We start from the raw sequence: 22,956 nt of genomic DNA, 5'->3' as shown, positions 1-22,956 counted from the left end.
TTAATTTTTCCGGGACAGTTTTTGTTTTTTTGTTTTTTTTTAAAAAAATGTTTCCTTTCAATCACAATTCAAAGGCAATGTCTTATTTCACTAAATTATAATTTAGCAAATTTTTATTTATTATTACTTTTTTCAGTGTCTAGTTATTTGCGTGATGATTGTGAATTTTGTCTTTTCTTTAATGGAAAGGTATGAACACATTTGAGGACGACTGTATATTGTAGAATTCTAATATTGCCTGTGTGTGGTTTGCATCCAGATGTTTGCGCGTTACTTCCCATCTCCGCTGGATGGCAGTGCTGTCACAGGCCCCTCACAGCGCTTTCTTTTGTGTTGGCAACCACCGGTTACGGGTATCCAGCCATAAACACCAAAACAGCGGCGTCCGTCCCTAACATGGACCGCAGGAGGCTTGTCGGTGCTGCTGGAACGCTTCGTTGCTGGCTGGCAGCATTTCTCATTGGCGTACTTTCGTAGTTTTAGGGTCGTTATTACATAATAAAGAATTACTCTTAGGAATGACTTACCCTGGTTGACTCTGCAGCCACTGACGACTGCGCATCTGGACGGCTAGCTAGCTAGCTAGCTAACGAACTAGCGCACCGTGTTGTAGTTCCAGTCGCTGGTCGTCCTCCGCAGTGAGTCCGAGTCGCTAGCCACTGGCTAATTTAGCTAGCTGTCAGTTTTTTCCAGCCCTTACAAGCGATACGTTAGCTCGTGTGGTAGCTAACGTATAAAGGACCACCGAAAATGTAAATTACCATGCGGCCAAAGAGACGGGAATTGGTGAGTATGTTGCAAATGTGGTTACTGACCAAGCTAACGGCCCCCCGGCTTTTAACGCTGTTTTGTTAGCTAGCTTAGCCTAGAGACCCTTTCCGTTAGCTTTGTTGTGATAGCCTGCGGAGAGCCCCTTGTTGCTAATTCGAGGTGTTATCTTAGAGCCAGCTGCACGTAAGAAACGACATTAATAACAAAGATGTGTTAGGAAGGATTTTTGTATGTAATGCAACGTCGTTTCATGTCGTGATTGCTTTTTTGAGTGTTGCACTGGTAACGTTTGCAAGCTACCATGTATGTAAGTGTGTGTAGGGCTAACAGTTAGCTGCATCCGAAATACTGTTTTCTTCTCCTGAAGCTGCCCCTGAGCTTTGCAATGCCCAGTAAGCATCGCAAGTTGGTCATCTGTAAGTTTTTTTAGTCGTGCAGTGTGAATGGCATGTCCTTTTACACAAGTGTCGCATAGACTCTTGCAAGTGAGGTCAGACTGCAAGAAGGAAATTGAGGGTGGTGCATTGCAAGGGCCAAACGAAGTTACTTAGAGGACCAGCACACTGCATGACTTTTGGATTTCCATTAGAAGCAATTGTTTCTATCCAGCTAGCATAGTTAATTTGTAGCAGATCAGATAGTCATATCTGAGAGATTGGACCACACATTTACAACAGTGTTTACCCCCCAGACCGGTATTTAAGGTTGTGATCTGTCTAGTCACATCAGAGCCAATTCAACTCCACCCTTTTTCCCCTCTCGCCATCAGGCAGTGCCAGTGATGGCCTCCCCCCTTCCTGTCTCCTTCATCCTGGTGGTTCTGCTGGTGGCGGAATCACCTATGTGCCAAGCAGGAGACTGTAAGGGCCACAGGCAGGTGTTCAGGGGACCACCGGGCTATGTCACAGATGGACCAGGAAACTACTCTGTCAACGGGAACTGCGAGTGGCTTATCAAAGGTAGAACGAGTGCAAAACTGGTTGTTAGCGAGTAACTTACACCCATTAGATGAGTAATTTTCCAGCAGGAATGATTGCTAGTTTCGTTTAACCACACTGATAGTCACCACCATTTCACTGTCTTCCAGCTCCCAGCAACAACCACCGCATTGTCTTGAATTTCACCTTCATGGATACGGAGTGTACCTATGACTACCTGTTTGTGTATGATGGAGACTCCTACCAGAGCCCTCTTTTAGCCAGTCTGAGTGGCAACACTTTGCCTCAGCCCATTGAAGCCAAGTCTGGCAAGGTAACCAATTAAGACATCATAAACTAAACTCCAGTCTAATTAGCATTTGCAGTCTGTCGAAAGCAAATATGACTTGTGCTCACTGTTCAATTTCCTTGTTCCAGATGCTGCTTCATCTCTTCAGTGATGCTAATTACAACCTTCTGGGTTTCAATGCTACGTACACCTTCTCTTTGTGCCCTGGAGCCTGTGGCGGTCATGGCCGCTGTGATTCCTCGACTTTAAAGTGCCACTGTCATCAGGGTTGGGGAGGAGCGTCTTGTACAACTCCTCTGTGCTCCCAGACTTGTTCTGTGAATGGCCATTGTGACAAGGTGAGCGTCAAGAAAGGGGATATTTAATAACCACAGTCTGAAGGGTCACTTGTGTTTCACTAGATAAGCCTTGACTTATTCAGGTAGTTGTGCTGTTTCATGAAAAGTTGATAATTTACTTTCCGTGTTTTTCTCTCAGAAAGGAGAGCGCTGTCTGTGTAACCCAGGCTTCCTGGGGCACAGCTGCCAGCTTGGTCTCCATGATGACAGTGGGGCAGGGCAGTGGTGGCACGTAAGTGAGGAAAACCCCTACACACCTCCCAGGACTGGTTCTGCTGGCGTGTACCTGTCCTCCACTGGAGCCATGTACTTGTTTGGCGGTGAGAGTGGCATACTGTCAGATTCAAATTCAACCTCCATGCTCTTTTTAACACACCTCTAAGTTAGATGTCTTTCATTCTTTTGTGGCTTTATGAAATTCTAACTAATTCTAACTAAATTCTAGCAGTTAAAAATAACTTCCATTTAAAGCAGTGGTTCTCAAACTTTTTGAGCCACGACCCCCAGCATAACATAAGTTTGTGTTTGTGACCCCCCCAAGTTGAATTTTTAATATGGCATGAGTAATAACTGTGTTGTTCATGCATTAATGTTAAAAATTAATGTGTTCATTCCACAGATTAATCTCTTTACATTAACATGTTAATCTTCTTTTGAATGAATTGAATATATTTCGAACAAACGAAAGGGAAAAAAATATAAAAACGAAAGAAAATTATTTTAAAAAGAGCATTAAAAAAGAGTAATAATATCACATAATCAAATCATAATAATAACAAAAGGGAGTGGGAAGAAGTATACACTTTTAATTTTGACAGCCCTAATACAGATTTATTTGATAAATGTAGGCTTTATTCGATTTTTTTTACAATGATCTGGCAACCCCCTGAAGTTATCTTGGGACCCCCATTGGGGTCGCGACCCCTAGTTTGAGAACCACTGATTTAAAGGTTAGATTTTTACCAAACAGGACTCCATACTGCGATCATTTTGAACATGTTTGCAACCTTTTTAAAAAGTGTGCGAGTTCAAATTTCAAGTGGTCGCATTGGTCTGAGTGCATGATGGTCATGAAGCTGCGTTAGTGTCGCTGTAACCATCACAGGAAGCTGCTGTGTTAACCACAGTGGTGTAAAGTAGTACTGTCATATCTCGAGTGTACTGCCGTATTTACGCTTACAAATTCGATCTTCTCTTGAAAAACAGAGCATACTTACATTCCCTGTTTTTTCTGTGCACAGAAAAGAAAAAAATCACTGAGTTTCATCTTGGACAAATGTGGCACTGGAACTATTCTACCTATTTTTAATGTAATTTGCCAGCAGCTAGCAGCAGCTACTGCAGTCTGCACTGTGGGGCGTTTAGGCAACATCGTTAAATTGTAGTGTCTATTGATAAGCAAATGTTCAGCTAGTCATATGTTTTGCCTGTGAAGTAGGAAGTAGGGCGAAATGAGGAAGTTTGTCGCACCGGTGAAAATGTTAGTCTGGAGCCCTGCCAAACATAATATTACTGTCTTTTGTTTTTTTTTCTTCTGTCCTCTATTTGACTCGTATTCTTTGATGGTATTTGAAAGTGTTTTTACTTATCTTCCCTGCAGGATTTGATCTGAACAGAGCTCTCGGTGACCTGATTAAATACAACTTTACATCCAACCAATGGGAAAGCAGGTCTTACGGTCACTCTCCTGTAAGTGGTTAGTGGATATACACTCCAACATGCATCTATTTAGCTTCTTCCTCTTTTTGCAACTCCGTTGCTCAATTACCATGCATGCAAGTGACCTGGTTACTATGAGTTGTCCACAGTAAACTGATCTTTACAATGTAATGTAAGCAGCAAACCTAGTTTCTCTCATGTGGAGAATGTTTTTAGAGAAACCCTTTTAACACAGCCAGAATTCGCAGAAATGTTGCTTAAACTCAAGTTGGAATATACCAGTCTCAGAAAAGTGGTTTCTTCTGCTGGTAATTCCATTATTTGTACAATTGAGATACAAGAGCCTATTATTTTTTTAAAATCCTCTTGCTGTGTTGTCAATCAAAATACATTGCAAAAAGCACCTCAGTCTCAGTTTCATATTATGAAAACACTTAAAATATGCTAGATGTGGTTAACATGTGTTAGGGCAGAAATAGCATTAGTGCTCAAGTGTGGTAATAACAGTTTTATAATCAAGTTACTGCATCGCATGCAAATGTGTTCTCACTTATTTGTAACTCCTCTGTTCTGTTTCTTTCTATCCTGTGTTTGCAGGTGGCTCGACATTCCCACACAGCTGTAGAGTATATGGGTAATATGGTCATCTTTGGTGGAGAGCTAGCCAACGGCTCCCTGGCCAGTGATGTCTGGATGTACCGGCCGCTCAAGGATGACTGGCAACAGCTTGGCTTTTCTAATTCAAATGGAGCTCCCAGACTGGCTAATCATGCTGCAGCTGTAGTCGACAGTTATCTCTATGTATTTGGAGGTGGGTTTGACATAGTAGTGCCACTTTGCTTTCTGTGTTTGGATTGGCTTTCTTACGTCAACTTATTTTCCAGGTCGCACCGAGGAGGATATGTTTTCCTCTTCTCTGTATCGGTTCGGCCTGCATGGCTCTGGGCGGTGGGAGGCAGTTCAGCCCACTGGTGGGAAGCCTCCGGCCACAGCTGGCCACTCCATGGTGTTTCACAGCCCTTCCAAAACACTGCTTGTCTATGGAGGTCACAGGCCTACCACTGCCAGGTACGCACCTTATGCATAATGGATACAATAGTACAACTAGAGGGGAAAAAACCATGTACAGTGTTCCATTTGTGGTTGGAAATGAGGAAGTGTTACAGTTTGTTGACATGTTTTGGAGTGTGTCTTTTTGTTTTAGGGCTGTAGATGTACTATCCCTCTACACATATAATATTTTTTATGTTTTGTTGAATTGGATTAGATGAAAGATGATTCCTGTGGAAAAACTTGTGAATCATTGTGAATTATGTACTCCATAAAAAGACTAGAAAATAAAGAACAGAATTTTGAATAATTATCTAACAAGTGAAGATAAAAAACATATCTTTCTAGATACTAATAGTATGTTGAATGTGCTGTATGTTTTTCTCAGGTTTAGTGTGAGGGTGAACAACACCGATGTGTTCCACGTGGAGAAGCGCTTTTGGACATCTTTTCGTTCCCGTTTCCCAACGACTGGTCCAAGAGAGAGGGCTTTCCACTCAGCCACAGTCATTGGAAACTACATGGTTGTCTATGGTGAGAACCGTGAAATCAGTGAACTAAGTATTGTAGTCAGTGCAGCCCTGTGTATATTTACGTCTTTTCTGTTTTTCTCTTTCAGGAGGGAATGTACATATTCACTACCAAGAGGAGAAGTGCTATGATGAGGAGATCTTCTTTTACCACTTGGGTTGTCACCAGTGGGTGTCTGCTGGGGAGAGATGGCTACTCAGTGAGTTCTTTTAGACTGTTTTTCTAAGCTGTATTGAAATAGCTTCTTGGTAGTCGATACTAAACGTTCCTGTTTTTCTTAGGTGGTGACGCTGTGAGGGGACGTTATTCACATGTTGCTGCTGTGATGGAGGGACGAGTATTGCTGGTTGCTGGGGGCTACAGTGGTGTTGCCCGTGGAGACCTTGTGGCCTACAAAGTTCCACTCTTTGTCAATAGCGATCAAGGAGATAGGGTGAGTGGAAGTGAATTGAAAGTCATATATAACTTGGAAAACTGGGAGAATGTCGGGAAAAAAAGAAGTGCATCTGGCAATAACCTAATTGTATATATACATGTGTGTGTTTCCTCACCAGGACGCTGTTTGCGCTGAGGCACTAGATGAAAGTATGTGCCTTAAGAACCCCGAGTGCAGCTGGTGTGAAGGCCGCTGTCGAGAGTACCAACCTACTAACCCGGTAACACTTCCCTCAAAGCAGCCTTGTGGTTTTCTTTCACTTTGACTGATTCATACCAATTGAAAAATAGTTTAAAATGTTTTATAGTTATATCCCTATATTAGTAGACATCTAGTTTTTTTTTCCTTTTCTTTGATGTGTATGAATGTCTGTCTGGATCACAGTTGCAGTGTATAACCTCTGTTTTCTGCTCACAGTGTGGCAGCACCGGTTGCTTGGGCCTCGCTCGCTTCCTGTCCGACTGCCAGTCCTGTCTGGTGTTCAGTGGCACTCCAGCTTCTCTGGCCCGTGCCCCTGGTGAATTTGGCTGGTGTGTTCAGAATGAGTCCTGCCTACCAGTGTCAGGTGAGAGCCAGGGAGGGAGGAAGGAGGGCAAATAATAAAAAATATAAACAAAAAAGATGTTGGGAGTTGACATGGGAGGGACTGGACCCGTGCTGGGTGTGTTTCACACATGAAGTACAGTGATTTGACTACACTCAGCTGAGATTGGACAGGCTAATCAGACCGTGATTTGACTTGCCTGTCCAGTCGCATGCTTCTTTTGATGCAGTGAGGTCATGTCATTTTACTCCTTCTGAACACACGTCACACAAGAGTCACAGATCGCACCCTTTTCAGTACAGTGGTACGCTGTAGGAAACTGCTGTATTATGAGTTTTTAAGAGGTCAGATATGTTCTTTGTGTGCTGACCTCTCCCTCTCGGTCTCACAGAGCGAAGTGCGTGCCGTGTGGACCAGATCTCAGGGGCGTACGGCTGGTGGGGGGAGCGTACCCTTTTCCTAACCTCCCTCCACTCCTGTCGCACCGAGAACTATGTCCCGGGACTGCACCTGCTCACCTTCCAGCACCCCCGCAACGACTCCCAGCCTGACAAGGTACGGAGTCCAAATCTTAAATAAAAACTGTACTAGTTGTGATTGTAACAACTTCCCTCTCTGCTTGCACTTATTCCTCCTTCCTTCCTCCAATATTGCTTTGACTCCACTGCAGTTCTCCAACTTGAATATTATGATTGTGTTGCTTATTGTTTATTCCTCTTGGCTTTTTTAATCTCTTGACTGAAATGCTCACCTCTCTTTTTTTACTATCTCTGTTTGTTTTGCTACTCATTTCAACTACACTTTTAAACTTATAGAGCAGTTTTCAAAGAATAGTGCTTCTGTTGATGTTTCTCCACTTCCATCCACCCTCCACTGTCCTCCCACCTCTTCACCCCTCCACCAGGTGTCCATCCTCCGCAGCACTACCATCATACTTAGCCCAACCACAGAAATGGACGTAGCCCTACAGTTCAGAGGCTTCATTCACCCATTGTGGGGGGGGCCACCACCTGCACCCCCTCCTACAGAGACTGTCTCTATGTGGGCTCGCATCCAGAGGCTCCACTTTGAGGCTCGAATGGCATCAGGGCCCAACTCCAGCCAGCTGGTAAGAACAAGTACATGTCAGCAATAGAGACTGTGTCTTTTACTCAATAAATTAATACATTTTTTTTGTCTGACATTAACAAGATTAGTTTTTCTACACAAGGTAATGAAATTTTCAGTAGACATCATTTAGTAATTATTGTCCCACATGGAATAACATTGTAACTACTGGAAGGTAATAAGTGTGAGGTAAAAAATACAATATAAATATACAATAATCCATCCTTTATGTATCTGTTTTAGCCTGAGCTAAGTCTGTGTTTGCCATAAATTACATCAACCTCACTTGACAGCAAGACTGTACGTCTTCTGATAATTTCTTCGGCCGAAGTGATGGGTCTTGAAACCCCCCGCCCCTACCGCCCATATGAAACAATGGCTATTGTTAATAGATTATAGAATGACATCATTGTAATTTAACACCTTTATCGTAGAATATTACGTTTTAGACATTGTTGGAATGCTGATATATTCCAACAGCTTTTTGCTATATGTTAAATTATATGTCAGAAATATTTATTACATGTATTGTTACCTAACCCCTCTCCATTCTTTCTTTTTCTCTTCTTTTTAATACAACATCAAACTGGCTGATCAGGAGGTGGTGGGTCGCTGGGCAGCCCAGCAGGAAAAGGAGCTGAAGCTGTTGGCTCGGACGGATGGGAGTAGACTGTTCTCTAACCTGACTCGGGGCAACCATTACCTTGTCCAAGCTGAGGGCTACCTTAACAACTCAGGTTCAGGACAGACCAGTGAGATGGCCCTGATTTGGAACAGAACATTGCCTGGAGGGAGTGTGAGTACTGGCACAGTGAAACTTCTGTACAACAGCAAAGAGAGTTAGCTTGCACAATAAGCCTTCTTGAGTTACAAAAGCAGAGCATGAGGTTTGGCATTTCAATAACAAGACTGAGATTATGTAATTCAAACAACAGCCAGCATACATGAACCATGCCCAGAGGGCAAACATAAACAACAAGTTTAAATCCGTGCAAATTACGGAAGTGGGAAAAAATGAAATTTATGTGTGGCATTATTCTCATTAAATAGCCTTACCTCGTGTTTACATCATGTCCTCTTTACTTGTCCTCCTTCTAGGAGATCTCCTTCCTGTTCTTAGAGCCCTACCGCTCAGGTTCCTGTGTAGGGTACATGTCCTGCCTGGCCTGTTTGTCTGACCAGTCTTGTGGCTGGTGCCCGTCTTTGTCCCGCTGCCTGCTGCGGGAAAGCCCAGACCTCGAACTCTGCCCTGAGGGGGACAAGGGGGAAGGCAAGGGAGAAGGTCAGCGCCATCTGCTGTTGGCACCCCAGCACTGCACCTTGTGTGAGGAGTACAGAGACTGCTCTGCTTGTACTCAGGTACGACATAGATAGCCCCCTCAAAGGTTTTCGACATCAAGTGTCACTATGCTGCAGATATTGTATCGCTTAATTTCGAACAGGGGCTTTCTTGACTCATGTCATTTCTTGGCCTGCAGGATCCTTATTGCGAGTGGCAGATAAACTCCAGCAAGAAAGGTGACTACCAGTGCAGTCGACGGGGCAGACTAGATGGATCCATACGTGACCCAAGAGGCTGTCCTAAAGTCTGTAACCAGTGAGTTGAAAAACATTACTAACAGTTTGTTTTTGTTTTTTTTAATTGGGTTGTTTCAGATCATGCATGGTTTCAACAAGAACATATGACCCACTTTTATTGTCCTCCCCTTTTTTTCTTGTAAAGGAGAAAAACATGTGGTGAGTGCCTCTCTAACTCCAGCCAGTGTGCATGGTGTGAATCAGCCCAGGCCTGCTTCTATTTTGCTGCCTACCTCACAAAATACCCCTATGGAGAGTGCAGGGACTGGTACGACAGGTAAAATGAGGACATTTTTCAGACTTTTTATTTTTTATTCTTTTAAGATTTGTTACAAATAATAACTTGTGCAAATAGTTTAGAATATGTCGCACACAATTCTTTCAGTGTTGCTGTAAATTAACTCAATTTAAAGATGAGACTTGGCACTTTTTTATTACAAATTGGTTGTGCACAGACTTTGAAGAGCAAAAAAAAAAAAATGTCTCCAAATGCTTACACTCTGAACGGTGCACTAACCTCAACTCTTGTTAGAGTTACTGATTTCAGCTTGAACACATTTAGCAGTACACTCAAATTATGTAAGCATAAACCTGTAGGTGTAATATATGACTTAAACTGAACCGTAGATCAATAGCCAAATGTTTTTATTATTTCTTCTTTTGCTTGTCAGTGTTCACTCAGTTCCCCAGTGTAAGCAGTGTTCAGCTTTAAACACGTGCACAGACTGCCTGCGAACATTCCAGTGTGGCTGGTGTGGTGACTACAACAATCCCACTATTGGAAAGTAAGTATGGTAGATATGTAGCAAGAAAAGTATACTGAAAAAGTACATATGGCACCCCATCCTTTGTATTATCAAGGTGCTGGTATGTTAATAGTCATTGTTTTTATTGTGTTTTCTTTGCATTTGTTCCATGTTCTCCATCTATCTTTTCAGATGTTTGAGGGGAGACTGGGCAGGAATGGACGATCCATCCGTGTATAACTGCAGTGTGGCTGTAGCTGAAGCACGGGCTGCTAAGTAAGATTCCTGTTTTTACACTGTCGTGTTGTAAGCTGTGGTTGAGCATATGACTTCTTATCAGCAGTTTTTTCTACAGCTTTTGTGCTGTGGGTTATGTTAGACTTGAAATATGGGGAATGGAGTGTTTCTCACTTGTTAAATGTTTTAGTCCTTGAAGAGGATCCTTAACTTGTTTTTCACAATAAAATTACTGAAACATTAATGAGGCCAAAGGGGTTATAATATAACATTAATTAGTACATCTTAACAGACTCTTTGCTTTTATTGTGTATTTTAGAATCTTTTTTTTTTTCACTCAACTTTAGCAAGACTCATTTGCAAGTAAACTCATCTCAGTCTAAGTACTGTTGGTCTAATCAGTTCTATCTATTTTTACAAACAATTGTTTTACATGTTTGTTTCTTGATAATGACTGGATTTTCTGAAGTCTTTAGATACCTTAAAAGTGTTAACAACTTTACTGTGGATGGGTGGATGGCTACATACAATATATCTCTTAACTTCATGTCTCCTTGTCCTGCCGCTCCAGCCCTGAGCCCCAGACATCAGCCCCACCACGGCCCTTGGAAATGGAGATGGAACTGGAACATTTGGATGACGAAGAGCAAGATGCGATCTGGTCCTACCCCACATGCCCTGATGTAGAGGAATGCAGGCTAGGTCTCCACAACTGTCACCCTTTCGCCACCTGCATCAACACTCCCACCTCTTACGAGTGCCACTGTGAGAGGGGATACACAGGGGACGGCACACTGCACTGCAACCAGACGTAAGTGTCTTGGCCTGCAAACATAATAGTCTTCTTTGCTTTTTGTAAATCTGGGAAGAGAACATAATATTTTTTTCTGCCCACAGTTGTTACAATGAGTGTCGTGAGGGTCAATGCAGCGGCAGCCCACGGTTTGAGTGTGAATGTTCCCTGGGCTGGACATCTGATCCCGCCACTCTAGTTCTGAGTGGTGTTGAATGTGATGTAGACTGTGGCTGCAACTTCCACTCCACCTGTATTACTGCTCCAGGGATCTGTGATGAATGCCAGGGTGAGACTTGAGTAGATTAATTTAAGTACATTCCTGTCTTGCTGTTATTTTTTTTGTTTTAAATGTATTCACAATTCACTAAACTGAAACTTCATGTCCAATTGTTCCTTTTTGAAAGACCAGAGGTATCAGGCTATTTATTGGTTGACTCTTTGTCCGGTGATGTTCATTCGTTCTTCTGCTGTCTTTCAGATTGGACGACAGGGCCTCACTGTGAGCACTGCCGTCCAGGTAGCTTTGGCTCAGCCCTGGCTGGTGGCGGCGGCTGTGTTCCTTGTGAGTGTAATGGACATGGCGACCCTCTCCGAGGATACTGTCACAACCAGACAGGCCAGTGCTACTGCACCCACAACACTCAGGGACCACACTGTGAGTCCTGCCTGCCTGGTTACTACGGAGACCCAAGGTAAGGAGATCCTAACCACACAGCTTAAGAGTAGTGTACTTTTTTTTTTCTTGTGTCTGAACTAAGTGGATTCTATAGAAAGATATTGGACATACCTTTTGTTGATTTTAGTATATTCTGATTCTTTCATCGTTACTCGTCTGTCCTGACATCTAGGAACAACGGCACATGCTACCGTCAGTGCCAGGGCCGTTCTGTCCTACTCTCATCCACCTCCTCCTCCGCAATCCCTCTTTCCTCCTCTTTGGGATGGCGGAGTGGCACAGAGGGGAAGGGAGGACTATCTCATTGTCTGTGGGTTCTTTCTGTGACTGAGAACCTGGCGCCTTGTCTGCCCAGACAGCTCTGTCCCCCAGTAGCCCTCACTCTACACCCAGATTCCCATACACATTGTGAAGTGAGTACAAACATGATCTAATGACACACATAAATTAACAGGTTACCTACTCTTTAACATCTAACATTGTCAGTATTTCTTCATATGTGTTCATTACACTCAATATGTTTACTTTTGCAGAGCTCATATGTCTATGTGTTTGATGGGCTTCCTCGTTTTCTGGGCAATGGAGTTGTACATTCTGATCACAACCTAATAGGAGCGTTTTGTGGCACCACAAGGACTCAGCCTGTGACAGTGGAGGCCACCTCAGGTTTGCTTCAGACTTAAACGATTAAAAAAAATATACCTATTCACGAATAAACGCATGATTTGCAGTAGGCAGGTTAAAGTTACGTTAACAATATTGTATCCTCTCTTCTACCATTAGGTGTGATCTCCGTCTACTTTGAAGCTAACGTCTCTTCAAACAAGCCTCAAGGCTTCAATGCTTCTTTCTGGGTACGGCGGTGTCACCAGAGCTCCGATGACGGTGAAGAGCGATCATCTGTGTGTCCAAGTGGAGGCCAGTGTCACGGTGGGCTCTGCCAATGCTCGCAGGGATATGGGGGACCGCACTGCGACCGGCCCATGTGTCCTCAGGATTGTGGGATAGCAGAAGGAAGAGGAGCTTGTAATATAGTAAGAGTTGTGACAATCTGTAAAAAAGTTTACCTTTAGCAAAATTTTCCAGTTGACAAAAGGATCATTTATTTCGAGGACCAGAAGTGTTTGACAGCATACTATAACACAACACATTAATGTAGTTGTGTACTGTCTAAAATTATATTAGGGTGTACAATCATGATTCTTGTTCATATTACTGAGACAATATTTCAACAGTTCACCTTGAAAATTCAGAATTTTTAAAAAACTAAAAATGAGAGAACATATGGTCATGTACATGGCTAACCATCACATTTTGTTTGTCTTAGTCTCTTGGAGTGTGTGTGTGCTCAGACAACTGGGCTGGCTCCGACTGTTCTGTTCCTCGGGACTCAAACAGCTTGGTTTGGGAAACACTGCTGGACACACAACTGACTGTGGTAGGGATAACTCAAAACAAACACACACATCTGCACACACAAAACCACACACAACCTCAAATTCATACATACTCTTGTTTCACAGAACCAAGCCCACAGGTTCCTCCACAGGATGGGACACTCTCTGGTGTCTGGACCACAGGGCAACCTCTGGATGTATGGAGGGCTTTCTCTCTCAGAGGGCATTCTGGGAAATGTGTACAGGTAAGAAGTGTAACCTGAGTATATACATACTTAAACTACAGGATTGTAATACCCCTTTCAGACATGCGCTGTGTTCTGTTAATCTGACGACAACTAAATGGATCAACTGCATCCAGGTCGGACTAATTTCCATATCTCTTTCAACACGGCACAAGTCTGAAATGAACAGTCACATTAACAGAAAAATACACACAAGCAGCAGTAGTTTAAGTGATTTAGGGACGGATTTTTCCACGTTTCAGCAACTCTACCAAAAACATCAGAGTTTGTGTGCCAAAATCACAACACATTTTTCACACACTTTGCTCTACAATTTTAAATCTATTAGGGAACAAAATAAAATCCATCCATTATCTATACACCACTTAATCCTCACTAGGGTCGCAGTTGGCTGGAGCCGATCCCAGCTGACTTAGGGTGAAGGCAGGGGACACCCTGGACAGGTCACCAGTCTATCACAGGGCTACACTTAGAGACAGACAACCAAGCACACTCACATTCACACCTATGGACAATTTAGAATCACCAATTAACCTCAACATGTTTTTGGACCTTGTGGGAGGAAGCCGGAGAACCCGGAGAGAACCCACGCTGCACAGGAAGAACATGCAAACTCCATGCAGAAAGATCCCAGGTGTCCTCATTGGGACGCGAATCGGCAACCTTGTTGCTGCGAGGCAACAGTGCTAACCACCGATTCACCTTTCAGCCCAACAAAATAAAATGTTCAAAATAATAAAACCTTACTGCAATGAAAACAGACTCTCACAGCTTAAAGAATCATGATACTTACCAGTACTGAATGTCATTTTTCCTCAAAAGATGTTAAGAGCCCTGTGGTGTGTATGTCTGAGTACAGCTGTGAGGAACATTAAAGAAATTGACCTATGTTTGAATTACTACAATGCCGTCATGTCAATGAAGCCAGTTATGATCCATGTCTGAGAGGGTCTTAAACGTCAGGTTTTGAGTGGTTTTCATGTTACAGAATTTTTAGGTATTATTGCATTTTGTGTATATAGTGCAATGCTCTGTCTGTGTGTGTATAATAACATATTTCCACTGGTTGGTGTAGATATTCTGTGTTAGAACATCGTTGGACCCAAATGTTGACAAGCTCCGTGGAAGAAGGCTCGACTCCCAGCGCTCGCTACCACCACGCCTCTGCCCTGCTGACCAGTCATGACTCTGGAGGCCACGGAGCCAGTCACAACTTCATGTTGGTAGTAGGCGGTGTCACTCAAAACGGTGTCGCCACGGATACCTGGAGTCTCAATCTCAGCAGTCTAGTCTGGCGAGAACACAAGGTCAGAATTTGACTTATTATAGAAAAACGAAATATCAGAAAAATCTGAATTTTACCTCAAACCAACTGCATTTTCTTCTCCCTCTGACAGAGCTCAGTGCTGCCCCCAGTGGCAGGTCACACCTTAACCGTACGTCGAGACTCTTCTGTATTATTGATTGGAGGTTATTCTCCAGAGAATGGCTTCAACCACCATCTGCTCGAGTTCAGCCCTCATTCTGGAAACTGGACCATTGCCCTCCACACTGGCACACCACCTACAGGTTTATGATGCATTTTGTTAAGTTGTGACGTTGTTTTCAATTGGTCAGTCTTTTTTTTTTTTTTACTGATGCACCACCTAAATCTGGGATAGGCAGAAATCTGGAGAAGGCAACAACTAACTGTCAGAATTTGAAAATAGAGTCCTCCTGCTGCAGCTCTTCCCTCTCCCCTGTCTGTTTGCCCACCAGACAAGCATGGGCAAAGGCACACGTCTCAAACATGTAAAAATGGTCAAGCTAAATGCTTAGTTGAGGCTTCACACAGGATTGGAACCACACTCTCCTGAGTGAATAATGTTCTGTCAGACTAATTGCACCACGTCTCGGTCTCATCACTGGCTTTGTTGCTCTTCATATTGTCTTACCTGCTCTGGATGAAGGCCCTGTTGTTGGCTAAAGTCTTCTGTTGTGGGCTAGATTTTCTGAAAATGGAGCCAAAAGAAGGTGCACAAGTTTTGTTTCTTATCAAGACCACTTTAACTACTATTTATTAAAAGGTGATTAAGGAATTTCTTGCCCGGTGATGCCAAAGATTACTGTGTACCCCAGCATAAATACATGCAAAACATCACATTTTGAAAAAAATATAAAAAACAGACAACACAATTATAAATACAGCAAACTCACTATTTTCTGCCTGTAAACCTGTTCTACCTTATGTGTTTGTCAATCAGGATTATATGGCCACTCAGCAGTCTACCACGAACAGACCGATGCCATCTATGTCTTTGGAGGCTACCGCTTTCATGTGGAGACAGTGGAGCCATCAGGCGAGCTCTACAGTCTGTATTATCCTAACCTCACCTGGTCCCTGCTGGTCCCCTCACAGGGTAATAAGGTAAGAAACTGAGCTCATCTAGTCTCTGTCACCCTTTAACAACTCCTCAGTCCAAGGTGTTATTCTGTGCCCTGCCACTGTACAAAGATAACTCACCTATTCTTGCTGTATCTTCTCTTTGCTACGTAGCCCCTGTCCCGTTTCTTCCATGCCGCGGCCTTGATCAAAGACACCATGGTCATTGTCGGCGGGAGGACAGAAGCTGAAGATTACAGTAACTCTGTGTCTCTGTACCAGATTAACTGCAACACCTGGATACAACCAGGTGACTGGTTTGACGTCTAGCTGCATGTTAAGTGATAAATCCTAATTTAACAAACAACAATCTAACCATTCTTTTATTTCTCCCCTTTAGTCTCAGCTGTAGGAGATCCAGTAAACCGCTCCGTATCTCTTGCCATGACAAGCTGGGGTGGTCGTCTTTTCCTGTCGGGAGGCTTCAATGGGGTCACGTTGGGCAGGCTTCTAACCTTGTCTGTACCCTCGGACCCTTGTGCCCTGCTACCCACACCCGAGACCTGCAACACCACCACAGGCAGCTGCGTCTGGTGTGGAGGAACCTGTGCTTCGTCCGATATTGCAGAGAGGTAACAGTTTTGCTGAAATCAACTCTGTTCTTGAGCTTGATGTTATCTGAAGCTACTAAATGAAATATGTCCAACTTGCAATTCTGCCCTTCCTTCTCCATTAGAATGGGCTGCTTCCCTGGACAGTCTCCCTGTTCCCCAACCCCTCGTCAACCAGATCAGTGCCGAAGACTGAAGACCTGCAGCGAATGTCTCGCCCGACATCCTAAAACATTCTCCAGTCAGTCACAGGTAACGTGTGACGCACATACCCTAACACAGTCAGCAGCTCAAAGAGATGAATACTGTCAACTAAAATCTGTTTTTTATAAAAATTTCCCAGTCTGCATTACAGTGTAAGTGGTGCACAAACTGTCCAGAAGGGGCTTGTATCAGCAGCTCTGTCAGCTGTACGTCTGAGCACGACTGTCGGATCAACCAGAGAGAGATTTTCCTGTCCAGCAACTGCACTGAGACGAGCTGTGAGGCCTCTGACTGCCCCAAGTGTACCGCATCTGGAAAATGCATGTGGACTCGACAGTTCAAACGCACAGGTACACAGCTTATGGTGTTGAATTAGTATTCCCTCTGTCGCTAAAGATTACTTTTTCCATGTGAAAATGGTATTAAAAGCACTAGTGTTTGATTTCAATACTATGGACACCACAGCCAGCAGCATATGGATTCATTATTGGGTAAATTATAGTTTAGGGCACGTTTGTTCTCATTTTCACTGAAAAATGTTTACTTCTTCCTCCAGGCGAGACGAGGCGCATCCTGAGTGTGAATCCCACTTATGACTGGACGTGTTTCAGCTACGCTCTGCTCAATGTCTCACCCATGCAGGTGGAGTCATCTCCTCCTCTGCCATGCCCTCCTCCTTGCCACAGTCTCCATAACTGCAGCCTCTGTCTGGGCTCCAGAGGCTCTGATGGGGGTTGGCAGCACTGTGTGTGGAGTATGGCTTTGCAGCAGGTAAGATTGGAGAGCTTGAACTTTGCAAAGTATTTTGAGTTTTAAATTTAATCAAATACTGTTCGTATACAGCAAACTTCTGTCCTCTTCCTGCAGTGCATGAGCCCGTCTTTTGTGCCCCTCCGATGCGAGGCAGGCCAGTGCGGTAGATTGCTGTCTGGGGGGGACTCGTGCTCTCCCCAGTGCTCCCAGCTCAACCAGTGCTCCCAGTGCATTGCCAGGCCTCAGTGTGGCTGGTGTGCTACTCGGGGCGGCAATGGGGCTGGACGCTGCCTGCAAGGAGGACTTGATGGTGAGACAAATCTTGTTTTTCTTGTTGGGTTAAAGAAGCCAGCCATTGCATGATGTAACAAACCCAGTGCTGCATTATTCACATAATTTAGCTACATTTCTGCATTTCTAATTACTGATTCACTCCCCGTTCATTTTTCTTTTCCCAGGTGTGAGTGAGGGAGTTTGCCCCCTGAAAAACAGCAGCTGGTCTTTCCTCCACTGTCCCGAGGAGGATGAGTGCGCTAACGGCCATCACCACTGCAACAGCACTCAGGACTGCCATGACCTGTCCCAGGGATACCACTGCACCTGCAAACAGGGTTACATCCTCAACAGGTACTTTATGAGGATAGTTGAAAAAAAAAAAAATCCCAGCTTGTGCTTTGTTTTTAATGGACACGTTTAAACAAATCTCCTCTACTTGTTTTCCTTCTCCACAGTGTTTCTGGTCAGTGTGAGCCAGTGTGTGCACAAGGCTGCGTGAATGGGACATGTGTGTCCCCAGGAGTTTGCCAGTGTCACTTTGGCTTTGTAGGGGACAACTGCTCTTCTCAGTGCAGCTGTAACAAACACAGCAACTGCGCTGGTGTTAACAAGCCAGATGTTTGTCTTGAGTGCCACAATAACACCATAGTAAGTGCTTATGGTAATATACAGCCACACATCATAAACATTGTTTTTTTTCCCCTATTCAGTCGTGAATATTGATTTCTCTTGGCCCCAATTCCAGGGTAAGCATTGTGAGAAGTGCAAGCCTCTGTTTGTGGGCTCTGCAAAGGGAGGCGGCACTTGTCATCCATGTCGGGAGTTTTGCAAGGGAAACAGCGCTGTGTGTCTGTCTCGGGATGAACATAAGAAGGCCCTTGAAAACCCACGGCTGTTCCCTCTGGATCCTAACAGCGTAAGTATCTGAAACCCTTGTGGCCTTCTCTTGAATTATATGCAAAAACAAATACACCAGTAAGTCAGCTTGTGCACAGTCTTTGTTTTAACTCCTTTGTAAGTTTCAGGGGTCCATCTGTATTTTTCTTTTTTTCAGATTCAGAAATGGGTGTCTGAGGGTCCCACAGAAGATAATGCAATGTGTGTGAATTGCCAGAACAACAGCGTCGGGGACAAATGTGAGAGCTGCCTCAGTGGCTACTTCCTGCTGCAGGGAAAGTGTGAGAAGTGAGTAACGTCTGCTGAGCAGTTATAACTAAAAATGCTTATTTATCATATTTAGAATTATATAAAGCTTTTGAAAGTTTTGCAGTGTCAATAATCAATATTATTTTGGGTACACGCAGTACCATGTCTGTCAGATATAATCTGGATGACTTAATACGATATGTGACGACCCTCCACCTAGACACTAGGTGTCTCTGTCCTTTCTTTTACCGGGCTGAATGAGGGTCATCAGCTGAATGAGCCACACATGGGCCCAGTGGCTCTGCTGTATTAAAGCTCGCTTATTCTTTGTCTAGCTGTCTTTCTGACAGTAGCTGCTCCTTTTAAGACCCTATCACTACAGTTTTCTGTTTGTTCTATTGCTTAAATGCACATTTTGGATGTTTTTCCTTTGTTTCCTAAGTTTTTTTTCCTCTTCATTGCAGGTGTCAATGTAATGGTCATGCAGACACATGTAGTGAACACGATGGTACCGGTTGCCCCTGTCAGAACAACACAGAGACCTCCTCATGCCTCAGCAGCCCGCAGACTGACCGGAAAGACTGTTACAGGCAACAGGTATGCACACAGCTGAGGTCTGGGTTTTCACTTTGCAGAATGATGACAACACATTTTTCTATACAGTGTATCAGTAGATACCCTTGGATTTTCTTCGCTTTAAGTAATTTTTATACTAGAATAAAAAGTTTGCGTCAATTCCTTGGTTTTGCTGACCATGTTTTTATTTTACTCTTTCATTTAGTGTGCCAAGTGCAAGGATTCCTTCAATGGCACACCCGTGAATGGGCGTCAGTGCTATCGTCAGTTCAACGTGGACACCGAGTGCTGCTTTGACCCCACATCCCAGACCAACTGCTTCCATTATCCTGCCATTCGGAACCTGCCCAAGGGGCGCACCGTGTTTTTTGCTGCCCAACCAAAGTTCACCAATGTGGATATTCGAGTCACCATTGATGTAACCTTTGGTGAGGTAGAAGTCTATGTTTCCAACTCTCATGACACCTTCATCGTGGATGTTGACCGTCACACGTGGATTCACACCATCAAGATCGAGGAGGAATCAGCGACTCGGGGAACAACTACAGGGGGGGATAAAGATTCACCTCCATCCCCTATAAAGTTTGTGGCCAATACCTCGTCTAGCCTCGGAGGTCCCGTGCTCTCCCACAACCCATTGCAGCTGCAAGCAAAACCCCCAGGGTCAGAGAGAGAAATTAGAGAAGAGCGTGCTGAAGGACTCATTACCTACATCACTGTGTGGAAACCACAGACAGTGCTGATTGTCCGTGGTGTTCGAGATCGTGTGGTTATCACCTTCCCCCACGAGGTGCACTCCCTGAAATCCAGCCGCTTCTACATCGCTCTCAGAGGTGTGGGAACTGCCGAGAAACAGGGAGAGTCCCAAGGCCTGCTGTTTCTGCGACAGGACCAAGCCCACATCGACCTTTTTGTCTTCTTCTCTGTGTTTTTTTCTTGCTTTTTTCTTTTCCTGTCTGTCTGCGTCCTCTTGTGGAAAGTCAAGCAGTTCCTGGACTTCCGTCGGGAGCAGCGTCGCCACATCCAAGAGATGACCAAAATGGCATCAAGGCCCTTTGCTAAACTCACCATATACCTTGAGCCGGAGGAGCCTCAGCTCATCTACCTGCCGTCAGCTGGTGGAGGGGTGGGGGGCAGCACTGTATCGCTTGCTCATTCCCGTACGAGCAAGTTGGGTGGAGTGGTGGTGGGCCAGAGGGGTAGAGCAGGAGCTGTCTCTTATAAACATGATACAGGCTCTGGACCCACAGCCCACCACCACCATCACCTTACCTTGGGTGGAGGGGGCAACAGCGGGCAGCACCTGCCACTGCACTACTTGAACACCCATCACTATGCCAGCACCACAGCTGGCACCCCAGCCTCACATCATCACCACCCATCCACGTACAGCGGCTACCAGCACTTTTGCCGCTCTGACCCTTTCCTCTCTCAGCTCATGGGCTTTTCATATTCCACCTTTAAAGTTGGGCCCATCACTCTGGAGCCTACAGATGATGGCATGGCTGGGGTGGCCACTGTCCTCTTCCAGCTGCCCGGGGGTGTCCTGGCTCCAAATCGTGCCTGTCTGGGCTCTGCACTGGTTACTTTGCGTCAGAACCTGCAGGAATACTGTGGCCACGGCAACGGAGGAGGGCATCCGGGGGCGGGTGCAGGGCGCAAGGGACTGCTAGGGCATCAGCACCTGACCACTATGGCGATGTAGGTAAACAAGCAAAAGATATAAGAGAGATGGAATACGTATGTAAAGTGTTTGGTATATATGGTAAATTAATTTTTTCTTTTTCTTTTTGAAAGAAACATAGTCACAAGGCAAAGTCCAAAAGAAAGCATTATGTCAGAGTCAACTTGAGCATTTTGAACAGAGATGTACATACACTGTATAATGAATCAATAAGTGTCTTTTATTGTATTATGTATTGCTTTACTGTATTTCAGTGCTTCACATGACCAAGCCAGCTGTCTCTAGAATGCACTACAACTGCTATACGTATCAAAAAGATAATGTCGCATCGTGTCTGTGATCACTGAACAGGTATGAGCACACTCAACAGTCAGTCTATTATTCTCATTGACCAACAGGGGTGTAAAAAAATAAAATACATCTGCTCGCTTTGGAACCAATGTGTGCTTTAAACCTCAAAAAAGTGACAATCAAAAATTGCCATTGAGAACAAAAGACTTGAATTGGTTCAGCGTAATGTGCAAGATTTTGATTGTCAGTGCAGCGCAGGAAAAAAAAGTCAAAGTTGCTCGTGAAACGGTTTTTATATCATAGTCATATGAGTGATTTATAATTGTAACTCAGTATACGGCAGGCTTCTAAGCTACATGTTTCTGTTAAACAGACTCCTGAGTATGTTTTTGCATATTCGTTCACCTGCTCTGTTACATTATTTGTCTTTCTGCTCATCTGCCTTCACTTCTTGCCTTGTCTGTGAGTCAACCGGCTTACACTTAATACTCGTGGTGACGGAAACGTTTGTGGTGCAGCACCTGGAAGATGTAAAAAAAAAAAAAACATTTTACATTTTGTTTCATGATTTGTTTTCTTGTAAAACAGCTGAAGGATAATGTTTTCAATATTAGTGACACTAATAATTTAATGACAACAGAACTCGTCCATGAAAATGAAGAAATGATGTGTCCTTTTTCAACATTTAATTACATTTTGTTTATGTGAAATGTATGTTGGTGTTTGGCGTGTTTTGCTGGACTGCTTTTTTTTCAGGCAACTTGTCTGCTTAGGTGATTGTATTCGCCAATTGTAGCTACGATTTGGTTTTAAAGAGAAAAAAAAACAGGAAAAATGTTACTCAGTTGAAATTACAGAGAGAGTGGAAAGAGTTACATGAGAAAGTTCTCCTGGTGAGAGAAGAGAAGGGAAGATTACACAGCATTATCGACTGAATTACTTGTTCACTGTTGACGTAAGTGTTTTTGTTCTCCTTTTTTGCACTGCGTGGAGCCAATGAGCCCCATTATTCATGTGAAATGTGATAGAGGGGTGTCATCCAGCCTGAGATGACACACGTTGTCATGGACGAACTCAGAATGCTACTGGCTTCTTATCAAATACACTAAAACATGAGAGATTTTTTTTATTTCTTCATGAACTGCAGCATAATTAAGCAAACTGAAGCTCAAATGAATACTGTACTATTTATAGCAGCCATCCACAATAAGCATTAATACAGTTTGGGTTTTTTTTGTCTTGTATCTTTGTGTATGGTTTTTTTTTTTTTTTTTAACATACTTTATTTTTGTACATAACTTTCGTTGTGATTGTTTTTTTGTTTTCAAAGAAGGGAACCGTGTTGTACAGAAGATTGCGTGAAGATTCTGTCTTGAGTCAGCTGAAATAAAGTCTGTGGAACATGACTGTGTGTGTGTTTTGTATGTTGTATTACTACTGACTGACTAATAATCCTTATGTCTGTGTCTTGGGCAAAAAGGGGGTTCAGTTATGAGATTTTTTTTTTTTTAAAGTTAGATGTATGTTGTTTTTTTACCACTAAATGACTCATCCATCCATCCATCCATTATCTAAACACTGCTTGATCCTCACTAGGGTCATGGGGGGCTGGAGTCTATCCCAGCTGACTCAGGGTGAAGGCAGAGGACACCATGGACAGGTCACCAGTCTATCACAGGGCTACACTTAGAGACAGACAACCAAGCACACTCACA

General features: G+C 43.8%; 1 protein-coding gene across 1 annotated transcript; it reads left to right on the top strand.

Moving 5' to 3' along the window:
• Positions 1-343: 343 nt before the first annotated feature.
• On the top strand, positions 344-22,647 carry megf8 (multiple EGF-like-domains 8). Its single transcript, XM_008290070.1, has 44 exons — positions 344-786; positions 1,541-1,730; positions 1,859-2,022; positions 2,127-2,336; positions 2,476-2,656; positions 3,937-4,025; positions 4,593-4,806; positions 4,880-5,063; positions 5,434-5,579; positions 5,665-5,775; positions 5,858-6,009; positions 6,131-6,232; positions 6,430-6,577; positions 6,948-7,111; positions 7,461-7,664; positions 8,262-8,459; positions 8,762-9,022; positions 9,142-9,260; positions 9,387-9,518; positions 9,913-10,026; positions 10,180-10,263; positions 10,796-11,035; positions 11,122-11,306; positions 11,499-11,712; positions 11,869-12,109; positions 12,230-12,362; positions 12,480-12,730; positions 13,024-13,134; positions 13,220-13,338; positions 14,414-14,645; positions 14,736-14,907; positions 15,582-15,745; positions 15,875-16,010; positions 16,101-16,332; positions 16,437-16,563; positions 16,655-16,865; positions 17,072-17,286; positions 17,383-17,578; positions 17,727-17,895; positions 18,000-18,192; positions 18,290-18,460; positions 18,599-18,729; positions 19,155-19,287; positions 19,472-22,647. Exons 1-44 carry the CDS (start codon positions 763-765, stop codon positions 20,969-20,971), a joined length of 8,667 nt encoding a protein of 2,888 aa, XP_008288292.1. The 5' UTR covers positions 344-762; the 3' UTR covers positions 20,972-22,647.
• The last annotated feature ends 309 nt before the right edge of the window (positions 22,648-22,956 follow it).

This window comes from Stegastes partitus, unplaced genomic scaffold (genome assembly GCF_000690725.1).
Source record: "Stegastes partitus isolate 25-593 unplaced genomic scaffold, Stegastes_partitus-1.0.2 Scaffold654, whole genome shotgun sequence".
Classification (NCBI taxonomy): Eukaryota; Metazoa; Chordata; class Actinopteri; family Pomacentridae; genus Stegastes; species Stegastes partitus.
Note: the sequence above shows the minus strand (reverse complement) of the source record. Positions and strands in the feature narration are given on the sequence as shown.

What these genes read in the sequence shown, in the direction of transcription:
- megf8 (XM_008290070.1), top strand. Translation starts at nt 763, where the DNA reads ATGCGGCCAAAGAGACGGGAATTG. An exon ending in GATCTGTGATGAATGCCAGG is followed by an intron (nt 11,307 to 11,498) that starts GTGAGACTTGAG and finishes GCTGTCTTTCAG; the next exon opens with ATTGGACGACAGGGCCTCAC. An exon ending in GGTTACTACGGAGACCCAAG is followed by an intron (nt 11,713 to 11,868) that starts GTAAGGAGATCC and finishes CCTGACATCTAG; the next exon opens with GAACAACGGCACATGCTACC.